Source organism: Mustela lutreola, chromosome 12 (genome assembly GCF_030435805.1).
Source record: "Mustela lutreola isolate mMusLut2 chromosome 12, mMusLut2.pri, whole genome shotgun sequence".
Lineage (NCBI taxonomy): Eukaryota > Metazoa > Chordata > Mammalia > Carnivora > Mustelidae > Mustela > Mustela lutreola.
Window position 1 is genome coordinate 35207743 of NC_081301.1, and position 23875 is coordinate 35231617.

The 23875-nt window shown below is 36.6% G+C and overlaps 1 protein-coding gene across 20 annotated transcripts in view; it reads left to right on the forward strand.

Moving 5' to 3' along the window:
- The window catches only part of RNF38 (ring finger protein 38), a 137617-nt gene extending 114439 nt beyond the window's left edge, over window positions 1–23178 (forward strand). For all 20 annotated transcript variants that reach the window (XM_059143628.1, XM_059143631.1, XM_059143647.1 and 17 more), the window contains 9 exons: window positions 458–671; window positions 7538–7705; window positions 8966–9136; window positions 11397–11558; window positions 12314–12420; window positions 13887–13971; window positions 15531–15652; window positions 17644–17743; window positions 19712–23178. In XM_059143628.1, the coding sequence (XP_058999611.1) occupies window positions 458–671; window positions 7538–7705; window positions 8966–9136; window positions 11397–11558; window positions 12314–12420; window positions 13887–13971; window positions 15531–15652; window positions 17644–17743; window positions 19712–19774 (1192 nt within the window). In that variant the 3' untranslated portion in view covers window positions 19775–23178. The remainder of the gene's footprint in view (window positions 1–457; window positions 672–7537; window positions 7706–8965; window positions 9137–11396; window positions 11559–12313; window positions 12421–13886; window positions 13972–15530; window positions 15653–17643; window positions 17744–19711) is intronic.
- The last annotated feature ends 697 nt before the right edge of the window (window positions 23179–23875 follow it).

A 23875-nucleotide genomic window follows, 5' to 3' on the forward strand; every position in this document is an offset into this window, starting at 1 on the left:
AACGTCTTTTAAAATTCTGTGTATTATAGGAATATTTATGCTGATGCTATCTCAGTGATTTCCATTTCTAGCATTTACTGAGTTACTATTGTATTTGCAGTTGTAAACAGATATTCTTCAGTTACGTCTTTTCATTCCAATGGAATTGCTGATATTCGACTACTTTTGCCTTTACAAAAGGCAGTTTCGTATAATTAAACAAAAAAAAGGACAGTAGTGGGCTATTGATTTCTAATATTTGCAGAGCTGAATACTAAATTTTGTAATTTTTTTTTTTTTTTTTAAAAAAACGTTGTTTAAATTTGGTTTTAGAGCTGATGGGGAACCAGCACAATTATTTAATACTCAGGCTTTTGCCTTAGCGTAAACTGATGTATTGCAAAGAGGCAACACAGAATCTTTATGGATCACAACAGTAAATATTATAATGACTTTCTTGACATTTGCTATATTATAGTCCTCCTGTCAGGCGCCAGAGAGGAAGAAGGGATCGTCTGTCTCGACATAATTCCATTAGTCAAGATGAAAATTATCACCATCTCCCTTATGCACAGCAGCAAGCAATAGAGGAACCTCGAGCCTTCCACCCTCCGAATGTATCTCCCCGTCTGTTACACCCTGCTGCTCATCCACCCCAGCAAAATGCAGTAATGGTTGACATACATGATCAGGTATAGTAACAGAATGTCTAGAAAATGCAGGTGCTAAAGATTGGTGGCAGTTTATTGAGGTGGTTTTTCATTGTAAATTTCTTTTAATTTTACCTAAAAGGAAGTAATTTTTCCTAAACTGAAGCTGTTTTAGGTAAGATCATTCTTTTTAAATTCTATGTAGCTTGAAAGAAAGTTGAACTTTAGAAAATTAGGAGCAAGGTTATGAAAGCTCAGAATGGTTTCGTGTATTAGTTGGAAATCACTGCTAATAAGTTTAATAGGAGATAACAGAAAACTGGTGGTTTGAATACACATTTCTGTTTCCCTCTCCCTTCCTGTTTCTTCTGGATAATTCAGTAGGCACGACAGTTGAGTACATCTTTGTTGGTAGGTTTCCATGGGTCTCCACAGGGATGACAGGTAGATGGCTTATTCCCTTTGTTCCTGCCAGGAGCTGAGGGACTATTTGAGAAGAGGGCTTGTCAGACAGAGCCTGAGAGTCAAGACCACAATTGTTTGGATTTCTATGGATTTTCTGAAGTTAGCAATAAGGTTGCTGAATTGTAAGGATAAGGAAAAATTCGTCTTTCAAATTTGTAGATAGAAATTAGAAAAGGAAGGAAAATCGAACTGGCATTCATTTTTTTCATCTGTAGTAGATGATAGGAAACCATGAAAACACTATATTGACAATTGAAAGAAAATATGATCTCTACCAGGTACCATCTTCTGTCAGACATGTTCTATCCTATGTTAAAGAAAGAGTTCAAAAAATTGATCATGCAGTAAGAAGTTCTAAAAAGAAAAAATTTTCTAGACCACATTCTTTGTGGTCATAATCTGATAAAATTATAAATCATAACTTTAAAAATAATTTTTAAAATGACACTGAAATGTTTGAGGCAAAATTATAATTGGGGAAAATTAAAGGAAATACCATCAAAGTCAGATATGCCTAAAGCTGTTGTCTGAGAAAATTTTATAAACCATCATTATTTATTTTAAAAATAGAAAATAAATGAATTGCTTGAGTAATTAGGGAAAAATTTACAGAGTAAACCAAAAGGAATGAAAAGAATAAATTACCAGGAAATATAATTAAAATTAACAATATAGAAATTTATTAAAAAAGAAGCAGCACAAAACCCAATCCTGGTGCTTTGAAAAATTGGTAAGAATAACTAGCACCTTGTGAGCTTGGTTAAGGTGAAAAGAACCAAATATATAAAGGAAGTAGGAATGATTTAAAAAAAAAAAAAAAGACCTATATCCATACACATAAGAAATATTCAAAGAATTTTCTTCAATTTTAAAATGAAAACACCTATTTCATAAGGGTTGTTGGGAGAATTAAGAGTTAATTTATTCTGAGCACTTAAACTAGTACAAATGGTAAGCACTCAGTTATTATTTTGCTGTTAGCTATTGTAAATTTCTTTTAATTTTACCTAATTATAATGAAATTCTGTGTGTAACTGGGGGGACAGAGAAAATACGAAGTTCCTAGAGGATATTATGCTTAGCGAAATAAGTCAATCTGAGAAAGACAATTATCATATGATCTCCCTGATAGGAGGAAGTTGAGATGCAGCATGGCGGGGTTGGGGTAGAAAAAGAATAAATGAAACAAGATGGGATTGGGAGGGAGACAAACGGTAAGAGACTCTTAATCTCACAAAACAAACTGAGGGTTGGGGGGGTGGGATAGGGAGAGGGTGGTGGGCTTATGGACATTGGGGAAGGTATGTGCTGTGGTTGGTGAGTGCTGTGAAGTGTGTAAACGTGGCGATTCACAGACCTGTACCCCTGGGGCTAATAATACATTGTATGTTAATAAAAAATTAAAAATTTTTTAAAAAGGAAAAAAAAAGAAGGTCCAAAAATTGACCCAACAATAATAGAAAAATGTGAATTACCACATAAGTGTAAAAGCTACTTAGAATTTTACCATTGAAGAGGCACAGTGATAAGAGGGCTTCACAGATGATTTTTCCAGTTTGTAAGGAACTCTCATGTAATAATATACAAATGATTTCAGGCTTTTCTTAAAACCAAAAAACCAATTTTTTCTAATTATTTTATGAAACCTATGTAATTTTAATATCAAAAGTAAAGATAGTAATCCCCAAAGAACAATAGAAAACTCTCAAATACAAAGGAGGATTTTCTTTTCTTTTTTTTTTTTTTTAAATTTTATTTATTTGACAGACAGAGATCACAAATAGGTAGAAAGGCAGGCGGAGAGAGAGAGAGGAGGAAGCAGGTTCCCCGCTGAGCAGAGAGCCCGATGTGGGACTCGATCCCAGATCCCTGAGATCATGACCTGAGCTGAAGGTAGAGGCTTAACCCACTGAGCCACCCAGGCGCCCACAAAGGAGGATTTTCTAAATAGATGTTCAGAAATACCTAGCAGTGTATCAGTAATAATAATAATAATAAAGGTTTATTCCAAATAAGAGGATAGCGTAGTATGGAAATATTCATAGTACATCAACAAATAATAGGAGAAAATAATGATTTTTATCAGAAGATGTTGAAGTCAGTTAAAATTTAATAAAAACTAATAAGAAAGAACCAAAAGGGAAATTACTTAAATATAATAAGTAAAATTAGCAGCAAGTATCCTAATTGGCCAGATGAATCAGCAACTAGAGATGTTTGCTGTCCGTTTTTATTTAATGTTACATTAAAAGTTCTACCGGATGGAATAAGATAATGTAGTTACAGGTGTAAAACAGTGAAAGAAATAATTGTATTTTTCTCCTCACTATGTAATTGTAGAAGAAAACACAAGAAACTCTAGTTTTAAAGAATTTAATATGGGGCCCATATGCAGATTAAATGTATAGATGTCTCTAACTTATATCGATCACTTCATGAATAGATATGGTATATCCATACAGTGAAATAATAATTCACTAAAAGGTGGAGTGAAGTACTAATCCATGCTGCACTACATGGATTAACCTTGAAAATATGCTAAGTCAAGTCAGCCAGCCACAGAAGGCCACATTTATATGAAATGTCTAGAATAGGTTAAATCCATAGAAATGGAAATGAATTGTTTCCAATATTGTTAAGGAGGATAAGCCAAGACAAAGGGAAGAAAAAGAGTTTGAGAACAAGAAAAGAACAAATAACACCCATCAGTATTTGCAGATGAAATGACCATATGCATAGAAAAGCCCAAAGCATCTTAGATAAGCTATTAAAATTAAGAATTGAACAGATTGATTGGTTACCAAAGCACCTATAAACAATCAGTTGGGGGCGCCTGGGTGGCTCAGTGGGTTAAGCCTCTGCCTTCAGCTCAGGTCATGATCCCAGGGTCCTGGGATTGAGCCCCATATCGAGCCCCATATCGCGCGCTCTGTTCGGTGGGGGGCCTGCTTCTCCCTTCTCTCTGCCTGCCTCTGTCTACTTGTGATCTCTCTCTCTGTCAAATAAATAAATAAAAATAAAATTTAAAAAAATCAATCAGTTGTATTTTTCTATACCAGAATCAAACATAATAAAAAAAACTTTTCAAAGATATATTTACACTAAACAACCAAGATTTTTTTTTCAACAGATAAGCTGTGGAGATGAGGGGAGATGGAAGTAGCAGTTAACAAACTTAGAGATATTCCAATTAATTGTAATATGTAAACTATTTTTGGATTCTGATTAAAAATTTGATACTGATGATGCATTGGAATTTTGAACAGAATATTATTTCTAAGGATCTTTCTCCTTTTTTTTTTTTTTCCTTTTTAAAAGAGTTTTATTTATTTGACAGAGAGATCACAAGTAGGCAGAAAGGCAGGCAGAGAGGGGGAAGCAGGCTCCCTGCTAAGCAGAGACCCTGATGTGGGACTAGATCCCAGAACCCTGAGATCGTGACCTGAGCCGAAGGCAGAGGCTTAACCCACTGAGCCACCGAGGTGCCCCAAGGACCTTTCTCTCAAGGGAGTTTGATAATGCTCCTGTGGTTAAGTGTTTGTGTCTTCCAGAAATATGTACTAAAATATTTATTAAAGGATGGGTTCCTGGGATTTGCTTCAACAAAATATAGGAAAAGGAGAAGTTGATGGAAATGGATTGGCTGTGGTTTAATGGTTTTGGAGGCTACATAATGAATAGGGGGGTTAATTATACTACTGTTGAGTGTATTTGAAATTTTCTGTAATGTTCAAATGAAAAAGTATCATTGAAAAATCAAAATAATACAGAGGAAATTATGAAGCAATCTTAATAAAAGATGCCTAAGATTTATGTAGAAGATTATAACACTTTGTTAAGGCAGTAAACCTGTCTAAATACTGAAGGTTTGTCTTGTAAACCTTTTTGTAAAAACTGCCTGTTGTCAAAACTGATATTCGGAACATGTAGAAATAGCATGATCGCAAGTAAATTTCCAGGAAGATTTAGGTATAACTTGAAAAGCTGATTCTGTCATTTCTCTGGCATTTTATTAAGGGCCTGGAATTATCTTAAGAGTAGGGGAAAGCAGGCTACTGCTGTTTCTGTAGAGTTTTACTGGAATGCAACTATGCTTTCTTATTTATCATCTGTGGATGCTTTTTGCAGAGATCAAGTCGCCCATAAGCCTAAAATACTTTCTGGCTCTTTAAGAAATAGTTGGCGGGGCGCCTGGGTGGCTCAGTGGGTTAAGCCACTGCCTTCGGCTCAGGTTATGATCCCAGGGTCCTGGGATCGAGTCCCGAATCGGGCTCTCTGCTCAGCGGGGAGCCTGCTTCCTCCTCACTCTGCTTGTTTCTGCCTACTTGTTATCTCTCTGTGTTAAATAAATAAATTATTTTAAAAAGAAAGAAAGAAAGAAAGAAAGAAATAGTTGGCTGATGATTGCTCTGGTCTAGTTGCTAAGACCAAGTAGTTCTCAAGAGTATGTGCTAGATCATCTGGCCAGCAGCAGCAGCATCACCTACACATTTGTTAGGAATGCAGGTTCTCAGACTATACACTAGACTTACTAAATCAGAAACTCCAGGTATGGCCAGCAACCTGTTGTAACCCAAGTGATTCTAATGCCAGAATAATTAAATGGGCTAATGACATAGAACATAAATCCCAGAAATAAACCCACACATTTATGGATACTTTAGTGATATATGGCTTCAGATGAGTTGGAAGAAGACAGAATTTTTAATTAATAATGCTGGGACAATTGGGTACCCAATTCGTCTTCCTAGATACTAATTTCTTTTTTTTTTTTTCTTCATTTATTTGACAGACAGAGAAATCACAAGTAGGCAGAGAGGCACAGAGAGAGAGCTGGGAAGCAGGCTCCCCACTGAGCAGAGAGCCCGATTCGGGGCTCGATCCCAGGACACTGGGATCATGACCTGAGCCAATTTTAGTATATGTGCTGCCGAAGCGAGCACCATGACCTGAGCCAAAGGCAGACCATTAACCCACTGAGCCATCCAGTTGTGCTCCCCTAGAAACCAATTTCTAATAAGTTAAGTAAAGCAGGGGTGCCTGGGTGGCTCAGTGGGTTAAGCCTCTGCTTTAATGACAAGCAATAGATTTGTATCTCTAATTAAGCTCTAAATGAATGTGACAGAAAACCTGATAGAAAATGGTCAGGTGAACAAAGGATAGTTTACCAAAAAGGAACTCTGAATGGTTAATAAACCTGTCATAAGGGGCACCTGGGTAGCTCAGTGGGTTAAGCCTCTGCCTTCAGCTCAGGTCATGATCTCAGGGTCCTGGGATTGAGCCCTGCATCGGCTCTCTGCTCAGCAGGGAGCCTGCTTCCCCCACCTCTTTCTGCCTGCAGTTTCTGCATACGTGTAATCTCTCTGTCAAATAAATAAATAAAATCTTAAAAAAAAAAAACTGTTCTAAGATACTCACCTGCTCTAATCAGAGAATGCAGATTTAAGACAAGCATGTTAATACTGGTTTTTGTTGTTGTTTCCATTCTTCAGGTGGGTAAGCACAATTGTGACACAAGTACATCTACTTTGGAGATGCTGGAAAATGGTTCCTATTGTTACTGTTAGGATTGTGGCTTACCCAGCCATTTACAATACTGTAAAATTCACCCTTTTACCCAGAATCCCTCTGAAATAAATGAAACTACTAGTATTTTTGGATATGTATTCAGTGATCTTTTTTTTTACAGTTGTGTTTGCAGTGGTGAAAGAGTGAAAACAACTTGAATATCCCAATAGCCTATTAGTGAGAGGACTGTGTTAAGTGGGTGTTTCAAAAAAAAAAAAAATGAATTGACTTTAACTCCCTTCAAGACATATCTACAATATTAATTGAAGAAAGTAATTTACAAGCTATATCTCATTTATGTTAAGGGAAAAAAATTAACATGACAACAGTTAGTGGATAATCTGTATATATTCATATGCCCATGGAAGAAAGATGTTGAAGGGTTATATGTTATTAAAATTGTTTGCCTCAGGTAGGATAGGAATCAGACTGGCCAAGAGAGAAGGAAATTATTTAACTTTTTAAATTCTCCTTCAAGTTGTTGTACTAGTTGGATTTAAATTTTTAAAAAAATTTCCTGTTGGATGTGGCTAGGTAGTAGAAGATACAGCTTTCATGTTTCCAAGTTTCCTCAGAAAAGTTTCCTCTATAAAGCAGATGAGAAGAGTTAATACAGCAGTTCATTATTCTCCTGGACTTTTGAAGTCTCTTTGAGGGTCAAGTTGTGTCTTAGTTCTGTGGGTTTTATATATTATTCTTGAAACAGTCAGCTGTCCAGAATAAAGAATATTCTGGTTGAAGCTATTGGAGAAGTACATTGTGAAACTCTGTGTAGCTAAGAGAGGAAACTGTAAAGGCCTATATTTTAATTTTTAATAGTTGATTTCTTATTCAAACACCTGAAGTTCTAAGGTTGCATTTTTCTTTCCTACTAGCTCCATCAGGGCACTGTCCCTGTTTCTTACACAGTAACAACAGTGGCACCACATGGGATCCCACTCTGCACAGGCCAGCACATCCCTGCTTGCAGTACACAACAGGTCCCAGGATGCTCTGTGGTTTTCAGTGGACAGCACCTCCCTGTCTGTAGTGTGCCTCCTCCAGTAAGTCTGCCATCCCCTTAGAATGGCTAAGTGTGTTCTGTAAGCAAACAGAATTAAAGAGACTGCTCTTTGGAAAAAGCTCTTCATTTTCAAGTAAAAAATGCAATTTTATTGCAATAGGAGTCTCAAAGCATACTTAAAATAACAATTTAATAAAGTTAGCTTTAAAACTTGGTGTATTTTCAAATTAGATTATACATATTTAAATATCCTGAAGAGAAAGCATGTATCAGCACTGTTTATAATTAAACCTTGATAAAGGTTGGATTAGGGTACTAGCATAGAATATTGAACTACTTAGTAAGTTAGTCTGAGAGACTTTAGTGATCAACAGTAATAGCCTCAGCACTTAAGTTTTTGTAAGCACTTTGAGTGCTTGGTCTTACTTATTTCTCACTGTAGGAAGCCTGTGGTAACAATGGTATCCCCATTTTCTAGATGATGAAATTGCAAATGACTTAATGTCACAGAGACAGTTAGTATGAGAGAGCAGTGATTCACACCCACTTCCTTCTGCCTCTTAAGCTCATGTTTTATCCTTTAATCCATCGACCTCCAGTCCAACCTCCTTATTTCACAAATGAGGTCACTGAAATCCAGAGAATTTAAATGACTTGTCTGACTAAGGTTTTCAATGAAGCATTTTCCTGAAACTAAATATAATCCTAATATCTTTATTTGAATGTGAGATTAAAAGGAACACAGAGATACCAACTCTAGTTTTAATTTATTAATTTATCCTAACCTTGGTTTCTCAATAATGGATTATGGGATCAGTGTGCTAAATTAGCAGACTAAAATATTGAGAAACATAACCTTATTATGTTAATAAGGAACTTAGCTGTGGGTTGGGCTCTTAGTAAATATCAAAATTCCATAAATAAGAAAATTTCTGTAACATTGAAAAGGATAGGTTCTTGGACAGGAAAGCAGTAATATCTGGTTATTCAGTCAAGTAGGAAGGAGCTTCCTCTTCTGTGCAACACTTTTCACTCCACTTCATAGGTATCAAAAAGCTAAAGAGGAAGTTGGGTGTTTTGACTTATATGCCAGAACTATATAAAATACAGAATAATAACTAGTATTTTACTGATAAATGCAAAAATATGCTATAGTTTCATTTTCAGTGTAGGTCATTAAGATATTTTGGTATGATTTTGAGCGGGATATGGCAATGACATTTCAATCTCAATGTATAGATTTTTAAGAATACATTATTACTAGTTTTATATTAATAACAAATAATGGTTTCTTTTACAGATGCTTCAAGCATGTTCAGTTCAGCACTTACCAGTACCATATGCTGCGTTCCCACCCCTTATTTCTAGTGACCCATTTCTTTTACATCCTCCTCACCTTTCTCCCCATCATCCTCCTCATTTGCCACCACCTGGCCAGTTTGTCCCTTTCCAAACACAGCAGTCACGATCGGTAGGTATCTACTCTTCTGTCTTTAATTTTCAGAGAATGTATAGACCTAAGAGGCAGATTAATTTAATAGATGTTATTTGTTACCACTTAAAAACTATAATTTAGGCACTCTTCTGGTTCTTAAAAGAATTAGGGAATTCACAGTTACACAAATTAATATAAATATGTTTACCTAAAATTATCTTGGTTGCTTAAGTTTTTCTAGTTCTTTTATATGTCTCTTGTATAATTTAAAATTGTTCCTTCATGTCTGCAATCCTTCTGGAAGTAAATCTGAAGAAAAATTCTGTTGTTTTTTCCTTTTATGTATTTCTGAAATGGTGGAAAATGAAAGTATTATAAAATAGTTTATTGATACTTGCTATAATAATTACTTTCATTTAGGCAAGTAAAGTAAATTTGTTTTCTGGGTTTTTTTGAAGTCCCATTTTTCTTCTATATTCTGTTGAAAAGATGAGGTCATCCATCTTGAGACTAGAATTTAGCTCAGAGGCATATTCTCTTGAGGGGTTGGAGGAGGTATAAGCACTGTAGCAGTGGAACAGGGGCACAGGAAGGAGGCCCAGATGTTTTTTGGACAGGCCAAGTTAACCATCTAAACTATCAGGCATTCAGGGTGAATGGGAAAGAGAACATACAGAATGATTAGGGGAAAAGATTTTAAGTCCTGTGAAAGGAACTTGACCAGGTATCCTAGAGGAACCTTAACCATCCTTTACCTAGGATTTATGCAACATGCGGGGTCTCAGGTAGAGGAGAACTTAACCTGGATGCTCCTCTGACCGCTATAGAAGCCAATTAGGACAAAAATTGGGCTTATCCAAAAAGTTAAAACTACTTCTATAAGGAAGTCTTTATTAGAATCATGGCAGGATTGATGGCAGGATGATCTTAGCTTCAAGTACCTGAGAATTCAAGATTAAAACAAAATTTTGCCATCACTTATATTTGAGTTTGGTATCCTTTAAAAGGTCCAATCACGTAGCCAGATCACAGCAGCTTAGGTTCACTTGTGTTGTCATAGTGTCAACAGTTGGGATTTCTCTCAAGCATATATAAGCTACCAAACTAAAGTGGAATTTTGTTTGAATAGTGAATAATGTGTTGATAATTGTCTAACTGCAGAAGGAAGTTAGACTAACGTTGAAGAATACATGTTCTTAAAGGAGTCAGATACACAAAAATATGTACATAAGTGTTCATAGTAGCATTACTCCTAACATCAAAAGGTGGAAAGAGTTCAAATGTCCCATCAACTGATGCAGTGAAGCAGTGAATCTTTTTCAGCTATAAAAAGGAGTGAAGTACTGATACACAGACTACAAAATGATGAGCCTTGAAAACATGCTAAGTGAAAGAAGCCAGACACAAATGACACAAACATATGAAATGTTCCAGGATAGGCAAATCTGTAGAAATGGAAGGTAGACTGGCAATTGTCCAAGGCTTGGGGAGGACTGGAAAAATGGGGTAGTGGACTCCTAATGAGCACAGGTTGGGGGGTGGAGGGATGAAAGTGCTATGGAATTAGATAGTGATGAAGGTCATAGAACTCCGGTGAATCTACTTAAATCTATTGTACCCCTTAAATGAATTGTACCCCTTAGCAGGGTGATTTTTTTTTTATAGTATGTGAATTATATCTCAGTAAAGCTATTGTCAAGAAGAAACATAGTGTGTGCTTCGCTTTCCTACATTGTCTCAGTGTTCATAGCATGCTTTTGAAGTAGGCAGTGAACCTTTTAGTCCTCTAGATAATATGAGATTCATATGAAGTTATTTATATAAAAGCCACATGGCTCATTAGTGACAACAGCAAGAGTCTAATACTGAAGCCCATAAGTCTTCTAATACAGCATCATGCCTGCTCCATCTGATCCCACTCATTTAGTCCTGGTTCTGATTTATAAATATACACATGCTCGGTTTCATATGTTAAAGTGTCTGAAGTGTCAGAAGATTTTGTGAGGTCAGTGTATTATGATTAAAAAGGAATTTTAACTTCCATATAATTACTTTCCGTCTCCTTTTTTTGAGACATTTCAAATAGTAAAATGTTTATTGGAAATGTTTTAATGACGTTTCAGAGATTTTACTGTAGTCTGTATGTCCACATGTATAAATTTAGATTCGTATAAACATCAAGAAATAAATGACCTTAAAGGTGTTTGGGGGAGGTTAATTTTTATTATTATGAAACATAATATGTCTAAACACTGGCAGTATATTAATATATTAGTTTGCTCTTTTCCTCTCTCAGCCTCTGCAAAGGATAGAAAATGAAGTGGAACTCTTAGGTGAACATCTTCCAGTAGGAGGTTTTACTTATCCTCCATCGGCCCATCCCCCAACATTACCTCCATCAGCTCCTTTGCAGTTCCTAACCCATGATCCTTTGCATCAGGAGGTGTCCTTCGGAGTAGTAAGTTTTCAATCATGTTATTAACCTATTACTTGCTCTGATAACTTGTTCTGAGTTCTGTTTCTATATAACATGGCCTGTTTAGAGTTTTTTAAATGTATTCTTGAAAGTGTTTGGTCGGAAAATTGTATTTAAAACTACACCTAAGTGTATTTTTTTTTTTTAAAGATTTTATTTATATCTAGAGAGGAAGTGAAAGTGGGTGGTGAGGGAGAGGGGAGCATAGGGAAAGGGGCAAGCAGACTCCATGCTAAGCTCAGAGCCTGGTACGGGACTCAATCCCATTACCCTGAAATCATGACCTGAGCCAAAATCAAGTCAGATGCCCGACTGACTGAGCCACCCAGGTGCCCCAATCACTAAGGAATATACTTAAGTGTATTTTTTTTTTTAAGATTTTATTTATTTATTTGACAGACAGAGATCACAAGTAGGCAGAGAGGCAGGCAGAGAGGGAGAGGGAGAAGCAGGCTCCCTGCTGAGCAGAGAGCCCAATGCAGGGCTCGATCCCAGGATCTTGAGATCATGACCTGAGCCGAAGGCAGAGGCTTTAACCCACTGAGCCACCCAGGCACCTCTTAAGTGTATGTTTTAAACTAGTTGTATTTATGCTAACATTTAATAAATACCAAATGTTAACTTACTTAAATAGTAAGAAATTTTGTAGGTTTTTTAAAGAAGAGAGACTATTAGGCAAAATAAGTAGTTAAAAAGGTAGAGTGATCTTAAATTGTTTTAACTTTTTTCCCCTACAGCCTTATCCTCCATTTATGCCTCGGAGGCTCACAGGACGTAGTAGATATCGATCCCAGCAGCCAATACCACCTCCCCCCTATCATCCCAGCTTACTACCATATGTGTTGTAAGTTCTGTTTTTCTCATTGTAGTGAATTCTGAATTTTGATAGCCTTGACGTTCTCCTCCTCTTATGAATATCTTCTGCGTGATACATGATTGAGGGTGTGTTAGAGATTTGTTTTTATGTAATGGTAAGGGATTGGACTGGGAGACTGTGTAAGGGTGGAATAAGGAGAAGAGCCAAGAACAAGGGAGAAGTGGGAGAGGAAGAAATTTGTGAGCCAGAAAATAGGTTAGAAGATTTAAAAAATAAATCAAAAAGTAGAAAAGTTTACAATTTTGCCTCTCTTACAGCTGTCATCACTAGCCACCTTTGAATATCCAGCTTTTTAAATTAAGATTTTATTATTTATTTGAGAGAGAGAGCACCCGTGTGTGCATGTGCATGTAGCAGAGAGGGGCAGAGGAATAGGGAGAAGCAGACTCCACACCAAGCAGAGAGCTCATTGTGGGGCTTGATCCCAGGACTCTGGGATCATGACCTGAGCCGAAGGCAGATGCTTCACTGACTGAGGCACCCAGGGGCCCCGCATATGTTTGATGCTGCTGCTTTCCCAAGGAAAGAGGTCAGAGAAGTTATTTCTGTGCCTTAGAAATACTGTTAGGATTAAGTTTGTAACAGATGCCCAAGTGTTACACATGATAGTTTTTAATTTGTCTCTCACGTAGTGAAGTTCAGAAGTGGGCAGTTCAGAAATTGTTGGCCCAATAATTAAGGAATGGTTCTACCATGTTCAAAATTTTTTGGCTTTCTCTACATGAATGAAAATGGCTCCTCGGGTTCTAGCCATTATATCTAACACTCCAACTAGCAAAAATGAAAATGGATCTCTCTGCCTTCCTGCCTAGTTTCCACTGGCCAGAATTCAGTTTCAAGTCTATAATTACCTTCTAAGAAGACTAGGAAATGTTTTTATACAGAGGGCAAGGCTCCTATACCACACACTATTTTGATAATTGTAGCTGTATTAGAAGTCTTTAAAGTCAGATAATATCAGAACTTGGATCTTAAAATTATTTGAAGTCTTACATGATCCATGTAAAGTTGAAAATCAGCAAATTGGTTTCTACTAAAATGCAGTTTGCTGGGATTTTGGTAGGGGTTGCATTAAATTTATAGATCAATTTTGGAAGAGAATTGATATCTTCTAGTCTGCATAACAGTGTATTTCTCTATTTGTTAATTTAAAAAAATCTTCCTGGTGGTAGTATTTTTAGTTTTTAATTATATAGGTCTTGCACATGTTTCGTTAAATTATAATCTCTAATATTTCATGTTTTTTATGCTTTTGTAAGTTGTATTTTTTTAATGTCAGTTTTATTGCTAGTAAAGTCCTTTTCTTTAAAGGGTTGCCACTGATTAACACTGACCATTCTTTATTCTTTTAGCATTAACCTTGTTCTTCCCATTCTATTCATTGAAGTAGTGTACCAGTGTATCAATATTAGTGTTGGTTGTTTTCACTGCAGATCAATGCTTCCAGTGCCACCTGCAGTGGGTCCAACTTTCAGCTTTGAATTGGACGTGGAAGATGGAGAAGTAGAAAATTACGAGGTTAGTAGGTAAACTGTGAGTTTGTTTGGGTAGAGTTATATGCATAAGAAGTATTCTACTCAGTCACCTAATTAAACATGCATTTGATAAATCCTTTGTATGTTTCACAACATGAATATATCAGAAAAGTGGTTGGCATCCTTGGGATATTTCTACATGTACCACACAGCTATGATAAGAAGATAGGCTTGGTGCTATATTAGAGTTCCATAAAATGCCTTTGAGAGAATGTAAGTGGCAAAACATTGAATTGTGATTTGGTGTGAAAAGATTTTTTGGAAGCATAAGTGTTTGAGCTGGTTCCAAACGGATGGAAAAAGAGCAGCTTCGTGCATGAGATTGAGGTAGGGAAGTGCCGGATATTCTTGAGGCATGGCATGCAGTTGGTGGCTTAAGTGAAAAGGAGAAAATAGAGATTTGATTGAAAATCTCAGCTGGCTGTTGAGTATGTGTGCCCTGCTAGAGACACAATTTTCACTGTTGGGAGGAAGGAGCTGCTAAATGTTTTGGTTCTGATGGCATCAGATTCTACCTTTAAGAGTCAAAACTGCTAGTAGCATAAAGGAGTAGATGGGAATGGTTAGACATTAGTGGGAGGAAAACTTACTAAATAGGTTGGGCAAATTATAGGACCATGCAATTCTGAACTATGGGAACTGTAAATCTAAAAGAGTAGATCTTAAGAGACTTTTTTCTTTATTCTTAAAGTTTTTAAAAGTGGTTTAATTTGAGAGACTTAACACTAGAATCAGCAGGAATTGATCGCCAAATGGTTTGTGGTAGTGTCGGGTGTGCACAGGGGGCTTACAGAAGATGTTCTGCAAAAAAGATCGCAGTAGTTCATGAAGAAGGCAGAATAAAAGAAGATAGCAGGTCAAGTAGCTTATATTTTCCATACTTATATAATTTTATATATAATATATAAAATAATATATTACTTGAGGTTACGAATGGGAGGTGCAGTTTAGGGGTTGGAAGGCAACTTTGTATTGTTGATTGTAAGTGACAATGTGACTTTTTTTTTTTTAAAATATTAGTTGAACCTTTCTCATTCCAGCTTTACTTGGTCTCTATACAATGCGAATAGAACCTACGGATAGGGAATAGACAAACATACACACACAATCTTAAAGCACCTTTGGTGGTTTTTTTCTTCTTTTTTTTTTAAACACACATGGAAGAAATCAGGCCAAATACTATATTCTTCTGTAGTTTTCAAAATGCTATTATGTCATTTTCCTTCTACCTTATAATCACACTGCACTGTCCTTTGGACTCCAGTTGCAGATTTCTCGAGAGAGAAAGGGGCTTTGTAATAATTTCCTGGTTTTGTTTCTACACTGATGTCAGTTTTGTGCAGAGGAGTTGGTTATCCTTTAGGTATTGTATACTAAAATTAAGTCATAAGTAATGTTGCTGAAGAGGACAGCTCCTTGTTGAATAGATCATGTACCCATCAGTGGAAAACACAGTGATACCATCCCAACATAAGAAAAATATTTTGGGATGCCTAGGTGGCTCAAAGAGAGATGAAAATTGGCTCCTTTTTCCCTTTCTAGGCCCTGTTAAACCTGGCAGAGCGACTGGGAGAGGCTAAGCCTCGAGGACTGACTAAAGCAGATATTGAACAACTTCCTTCTTACCGGTTCAATCCTAACAATCACCAGTCAGAACAGACTTTGTAAGTACATTTTTCCGACATCACTCGAAAATTTCCTTTTCTACCTTTATAAAATAAAAGCTTGAGAGTCAAAGATAACTTGATAAAGATCAATAGTCTCTGTTGCATACTCCAGGTCTGTCCTGTTCAGTAAGGTAGCCACTAGTCACGTGAGGTTGTTTAAATTAAATAAAATTAAGTTTCTTTATTGCACTCAACTAGTGAGTCTGTTGTTAGAAGATGTAGAACATTTCTGTCTCTAAAAGTTCTGTTCAACAGTCCTGTTCTAGATTTTTAGGTTGCCTAAAAATTTTATGGTTTCTGTTTCTAACTCCAAAATATTTTATATGAGATTGAAGAGCTTGTACATGTAAAGGTTGAGGTTTTTACATAAGTATTCTCCTTATTATAGTATCTTTAAGGACAACTTTATGGAGATACAATTCACATGCAAAGTATGCAATCAGTGGTTTTTAATATATTCATAGAGTTTTGTGACCTTCAAATTTGCAGTCTTCAAATTCAAAAGTCCACTATTTCTTCACACCAGAAAGAAACCTCTTACCTTCTAGCAGCCACTTTCCATTTTTCCCCAACCTTATCTATTCCAGCATAGCTTTCCACTAATTTACTTTTTTACCTCTGTAGCTCTGCCTGTCCTGGACATTTCACATTAATGAGATCATACAGTATATGCTCTTTTATGTATGGCTTCTTTAACTTAGCATAATGTGTTCAAGGTCCATTATGTTCCTTGTATCTGTACTTCATGCCTTTTTATGGCCAAATAAAATTCTGTCAAAAGGATAACACCAAATATTGCTTATCCTCTTCCTCAGTTGATGGGATGTTTGGGTTGTTTTCATGTTTTGATTAGTATTAATAATACTGCTATGAACATTTGTGTACAGAATTTTTCTGTCGATATGTTTTCATTCCTCTTGGGTATCTAATAGATCATATGGTAGCTTTGTTTAACCTTTTTTTAAAAAGTTTTTGTTTATTCATTTATTTAAGTAGTCTCTGCACCCAACATGGGACTCAAACTGACAACCACTGAGAGGGGTTCTGACTGAGCGAGACAGATGTCTTTGTTTAACCTTTTGAGAACTTCCAATTTTTTCCAAAGTGGATACACCATTTTACATTCCCACTAGCAATATGTAAAGTTTCTCCATATCCTCTCCAGTGCTTATTGTGTTTTGATTCTAGCTGTCCTAGTGGGAGTGAGGTGGTATCTTACTAAGTTTATCTCCATTTCCCATATGGCTAACGATGTTGGACTGTTTTACTATGCTTATTGGCTACCTGTGTATTTTCTTTGGAGAAATGTCTGTTAACAACCTTTCTCCATTTTTAAATTGTTTTATTTTTATTATTGAGTTGTAGAGATTATTTATATGTTCTACATACAAGATGTTCCCTTATAAGATACGATTTTCAAAAATACCTCCCAATTTGTAAGTTGTCTTTGCATTTTCTTGATGGTGTCTTTTGAAGCACAATTTTTTTTAATGTTCGATTTATCTACTTTTTTTTGTTTCTTGTGCTTTGGTAGTGTTTCTGCTAAACCATTGCTTATTCCAAGGTCATGAAGATTTACCTCTGTGTTTTCTTTTAGCAGTTTAATAGTTTTCAGCTCTTAATTTAGGCCTTTGTTCTACTTTTCAGTTAATTTTTGTATATCATGTGAGGTAGGGGTCCAACTTCATTCTTTTGTATACAGATATCCGATTGTTTCAGTACCATTTGTTGAGTATTACTAGTGTCTTCAGTATTAAGACTAGCTTGGATGTTTAACCAGTTTTCTTGCTGATCTCTTCATAAAGTGAAACATTCTAAATGTCTTAATATCATGATTTCTTTCAGGATATTGATAAATTATTTTGTCTTGAAATTTAAGTGACAGTTTGAAAAGTGAGATGATAAATGGTTTTTTAGGTTTCATTAGTCATAACAAAATAGAAAACCACTTAGATTTATGGTTAAATGATCTTTTTTGCTTTTTTTAGGTGTGTAGTATGCATGTGTGATTTTGAGTCAAGGCAGCTACTTAGAGTTTTACCCTGTAACCATGAGTTCCATGCCAAGTGTGTCGACAAATGGCTTAAGGTAAAGTGATGGCATCTGTGAAGAGAATAACATTGAATTTTCTTTTTTGTTGACCACAGTTTTATGGAAAGTAAGTCCCTTGTTCTGGTGGAGGATGGATAAGGAGACAAAATTTTCAGTGATTTCTGTAAATAGAAAAGGCCAGTAAAAATTAACTAGAGTCATCAGTGTGGGAGTAACTGTGCAAACCTTAAAAATAGGTTGTCTTCAATCATAGTATATCCTTTCTAGTGGTATGTATAAGGATGAGTTCTGAACTTGTTGGGCCAGTTTCCTCTAAGAGTTTAGAAGGGACTTCCTTTGTTAGAAATTTACATGGGATGGGGCGCCTGGGTGCTCAGTGGGTTAAAGCCTCTGCCTTTGGCCTAGGTCATGATTCCAGGGTCCTGGGATTGAGCCCCGCATCGGTCTCTCTGCTCAGCGGGGAGCCTGCTTCCTCCTCTCTCTCTGCCTGCCTTTCTGCCTAGTTGTGATCTCTGTCAAGTAAATAAATAAAAAGTCTGGCCGGGGCGGGGATTTACATGGGAAATGAACCACCAGTGCATTTATTTATTTATTTGTAATTTTTATGATTTTATTTATTTATTTGACAGAGATCACAAGTAGGCAGAGAGGCAGGCAGGGGTAGGGGAAAGCAGGCTCCCTGCTAGGCAGAGAGCCTGATGCGAGGCTTGATCCCAGGACCCTGAGATCATGACCTGAGCCCAAGGCAGAGGCTCAACCCACTGAGTCACCCAGGCGCCCCCACTAATGCTTATATTTAATCCTGATCATTTTTCTGTTCTGTAGGTGTGAAAAATCCAAAGGACACAAATTCCGTATTTTGTACTGGTAGAATAAAAAAATATGATGCAGTAGAGTAATTTTAAAAGGGTCAACTTTATTATTTTTTTAAGAGTATTCTGATTAGGAGATAAGACCAGTGATTTAGATAAGGTCACATTTTGGTGAGCAAGACAGATGAGTTAAAACAGAATTAGTCCTCTGTATGAGCACAGTGGAAGGGTGCCCAGTTAGCTCAAGCCAGATCCAGAAGGCAGAGTCTTAACTTTTTAAAAAAATATTCTAATTGCATGGCCCTGCTGTGTAGAACAGAGATTGATAAGAAAATAGATTGTATATGGCTGATTTCAGGAGTGGCAAGAGAAGAGATATTCAAAGATAGGGCCAGTGACTGGCTTATTGTGAAGTCACAATGTGCGTGAAGGAGTGTGGACTTAATCCTGGAAATGATGTGGAAGCCTATGACTGAGATTGTATTTTAAGAAGATGACTGGAGAATGGAAAGGAGAGAGATTTCTGAGAGACTTTGAGAAGGAATGATGATGTTCTGGGCTAAACAAAAAGGAATACTGGCAATTGGATGAAGAGAACTGATTTGAGAACTATTACAATGTACAGCCGGAGTATTGGATGAATAAAGTGTTTTAGAAAGAGAGCAGGTGATACTTAGTTTTGTGGCTTTGGCAACTCAAAGAAAAGTAGTGCCATTTGTTGAGAGGGCATTTTAAGCTAGTTACTAAGTCTTTCTGAACTGGTGATAGTTAATCTTGTCTGTATGTTGAAACAGACATAATTAAAAAGCAGTTATTCATCGGCTGCTAAGTCTTTGAGTTTGTAGTGTATTTTTTTTTTTAAGATTTTATTTATTTATTTGGCAGAGATCACAAGTAGGCAGAGAGAGAGGGGGAGGCAGGCTCCCTGCTGAGCAGAGAGCCCGATGCAGGGCTTGATCCCAGGACCCTGAGATCATGACCTGAGCGGAGGGCAGAGACTTTAACTCACTGAACCACCCAGGTGCCCCTGTAATGTATTTTTTTTTTTTTTAAGAGATGAAATGATTGCTTTGTATCTTTTTAAAAGAATAAATAATGTAAAAACTATGTGGGAAATAAAAATAGCTCATTGTGTTTAACATGTTACATTGTAAAATCACAGTTCAGACATATTTTCTCTTTTGTGTTTTAGGCAAATCGTACTTGCCCAATCTGCCGAGCTGACGCTTCAGAAGTGCATCGGGATTCAGAATGACCAACCTAAGAGCACAAATTTAGTTTGGGTGTTCCTCATCACATGTATATACGGACTATCCATTGAACTTAATCTGTGTGGCTTCCAGCCCTCCCTTTACCAAAAGGGTCAATGGACCTTTCTTTGCACTGTGTGACTTAATCAACTATAAAAGCTTACAATTAGTCTTCACAATTATGGGATTGTTATACTAACCGTGTGATTGGAACTCCAAAGACTTTTTCTTTAGCTTAATTTTGTGTGTGCACTAACATTCCCTGGTTTTTGTGTGATCATTCCGAGTGTTGCTGCAAGATTACAGTGGACGTGATCTTTTAGCATGTGCTTTTATAAAAAGTGGTAGCTCCAGATGATATAGCAATCTACCTTATATAGAGCCTTCAGAAACTGTGAGTGGAAATGAATGCAGCGTATGACTGTTGGTGATAAATGTATCTGTGTGTGAGAGAGAGTGTGCGCAACTACTTGTGTGAGGGCATGGTAGCTAACGTGTGTATGAGATCCTATATACCAGCATGTACCAAGAATGTGTGTGTAGTTTTAATTATGCTGCAATGTATAATCTGGTGTGTTATTTAAACAGCACTAGTACTGTACACTGGTTTTTTTCCCTTGTGTTTGCTGTTGCACACTGATTGCTAAGGGTGCATCAATGAATAAGCATTGAATACTCCATCCCTTCCCTCCCAGTGAATGGAATGAGAAAAGCCTTCTTCCTTTGCTTCAGGCAGCTGTCACCTTCTCTTTGTTGGTGGTCCCAAGTGGGTCACTTAAGAAAAAAAGTGTAACAGATTTCTCACTCCATGAACCTGATGTTTTGATTCTGTTGTGAAAAAAAATTTTTTTTTAATCTCCAACTTACTGTTTCCAAAAAGAAGGTGCAATATCATACATCATCAGTTAGCAATATTAGCATTTCAATCAGTGATTTGAATGTTGATACTTTCTTGTTTTTTCCTTTACATTTCCAGTAAGTTTCTTACAGGAAGTTACCTGTGATTTTTTTTTTATTATTATTTAGTGTTTAGGTTTGTAGTCTATTCTGAAGATTTTTGAGTAATATATTTCTAAGAATATCGCAGGACCCATTGTCTCACCTCCTTTACTTCCACCTGAACAAAATCTGTTAGCTAATCCAGCTTGACTTTTGATACATTCTTTGTTAAGCGCTCATAGGCAACTAAATTCTTTTAAGAAATTCTGTTTGTTTGTACTGATTCACCTGCCAACCTCCAATTCTGAAAGTTGTCTGGTTCTTCCCTCAGTAAATGTGCTTCTCATGGAAACCCTCGTTTCCAGGATGGATCAAGTGCTGTGACAGCTCGAATTCTTAGACCTGATGTGCTTTGATGTTTTATTGCTTTTTAAAAATTTTGTTTGAATGAGAAAAATTTAATATAACAGGTCCAGAATACTTGCAGTATAAATGAAGATTTGATTTTTGTATAAAAAATAATGCTGTAAAACAGGAATTGACCTTCATTTAGTTGATCTGAAATAATACATAGCTGTGTGGGTTTTTTTTTTTAATAGGTCCATTGAGCATCATCTAGATTGTTTAAAGTCATTTTTCCAGCAGTGTTTTGGTTCCTCTCTCGTTCTTTCATTGTCTTCAGCCTTGTCTGCCTCTTCCTGAAGTTGAGGTCATTGCTTTGTTTGCAGTAATGCAAGCTGCCTAATCCCAGTCAGAACTGTGATGACTTGCTGCCAGCCTCACTCAGCTTTCAGTTGGCTCTGTGTCCGTTTTCTACTCAGACAGTGTTAACTACTTGTTACTGCCATGCTACTTGCCTTCCCTGAAGTCTCTATAAGCTCATCCCAGCTTAGAGTTCAGTAAAGTCAGTCCTCACAGAAGCACAATTTTGCCCTTTTCAAGACACTGTTGCCTCTATCTAGTCAGACAGATAGGATTTTGCATACTTTGTTTGCCCCAGTAATTGTCAGTGCATCAGAAATACATCTCAACAGTGCTAAAGTGCACATGTTACTTTTCAATCATTAGGATATTCCCCACCTGTTCCTGATGAATAAAAAGTGTGTTGAAGACCAAAATTATTGGCGTAATAATCAGCTACATTACAAATCACGTATAGTTTGATCTTTATTTTTTTTAAGTATAAAAAATCATGTTTAAAATGGCAAAAGCCCATCTTATACATACTCTTTTATATAGCTGCAAAAAATTTATATCTGTACAGATCTAACATAACACTACTACACTCAGTATTCATTTTATTGAAGCATGCAAGTAAAGCACTTTTTCTAATTTATATAGATACCTAATTAACAAGGCACATTGTACTAATGACTAGGAAAAGTAGCTCTTTTGTCCCTCCCTCTGACGATGAATTCTTGTCATAATATCCCTTTTCCAGCAAATTTTTGAGAGGCAGTTGGCAATTTAGGAGGCAGCAGGGTCTATTTTGGTAAAATCCTGAAGTAATATTGCACTTTTGTGACCGATCTCTGGGAATGTCTTTCTTTGCATGGGGCCCTTGGAGATGTGTACGGATTTGCTTATTAAGTGGTTAGTGTGTATTAGGAGCATATATGCATGTGTTCTAAACCAGCTCAGACTAGCCACAGTGAGCAGCTTCATGGCTAACAAGAAAGAATAGTTGCTTCGTGCCCAGCTGTTGTCATCTTGAGCGATGCACCAGATAGCAGGCAGATGTTGGTTTGTTGCCTTCTTCCTCTTTTCTCCTAAAACAGTATTGGCTTTACCACCTTAACTCTGCTGTGGGGTTTTCATTTTGTGTTGTTTTGCATGAATTATCATCTTTGAATTTTTTTCTGCCACCCCCCCCCCCCCCAATCCCCTATCCCCAAAGAACAAAACAAAAAACAAGTCAAGGCCTCCAGGTATCAAGATCTCATTAGGACTTTCTGTCCTGAATTTTTTGAGCAAAATCTGGAAAATGTGAAAGCATATTTAGATTTTATACACTCTCTGAAATGGGATTTATTAAGATTCTTAAATTGGGCCTCTTCTAGTATTTTGAATGAGATCTACCAACTCAAAGAGAATATTTTTCACAGATATCTTTAGGCCTTTATTAGAAAGCTAGTTTCCCCCCTGTGGTACATTTGGTTACCTCATTTTGCTATTTGTTTCAGATTATGAAAGCTTACAGGGGTGTTTTTTGGAATCATTTGCTGAGTCATTTCCCCAAATCATATTCCATTGTATCAGTTAACATATAGTTTTAAATGTACGTATTATAAATATCTGTAACCAAATCATTTGAAGGCTTGATAAATTTTTAACAAAGTTTGTACATTTTTTATGAAAGTTACTAGTAATGCTTTACTAAGTAGTGCAATGAATTTTTATTTTTAATCCCTGTGCCCAATTTTGGAGTTGAGAGGGTTGTTGGTAATAAATGTATGATGTACACCTAAAACATTTTGTTGCGTTTCGTGTTACTGTGTTAGGGAAGGGGTAGGGTTGTATGTGCTTGAAGGGAGGGTTGTAGGGGAATTCCTGCAGGAAGATGGACCTGTTGAGCTATTTGCACCTATATTTAATTCTTAGGCTATAATACAGATTTTTACTGTATTTTTAATCATCCTAGAAACACAAAAAGAATTAGCATTATAATATACAGAACAGAATTCTATTCTTTAAAAAGCCAAGATAGGGGCGCCTGGGTGGCTCAGTGGGTTAAAGCCTCTGCCTTTGGCTCGGGTCATGATCCCAGGGTCATGGGATGGAGCTCCACGTCGGGCTCTCTGCTCAGCAGGGAGCCTGCTTCCTCCTCTCTCTCTGCCTGTCTTTCTGCCTACTTGTGATCTCTGTCTGTCAAATAAATAAAATCTTAAAAAAAAAAAAAAAAAGAAAGAAAGCCAACATAGCTAAATATAGCCACACATGTGGCATAGGCTTATTGAACAGTAGGGTCACATCGTAGGTAGCAAAATTTCTTTCTATATGTATTAACCATAAGATGCAGGAAATAAGATAACAATAGATAACTGGGCAAATTGGTCACCATTAGCTACAGCTTAGGTCCAACTTACTGTCAACATAATGGGGAAGAAGAGCCTCTGTTCTTTTCCATACGTGTGTGTAATCCCTTTCCTTTGACCAAAAAGGAATAA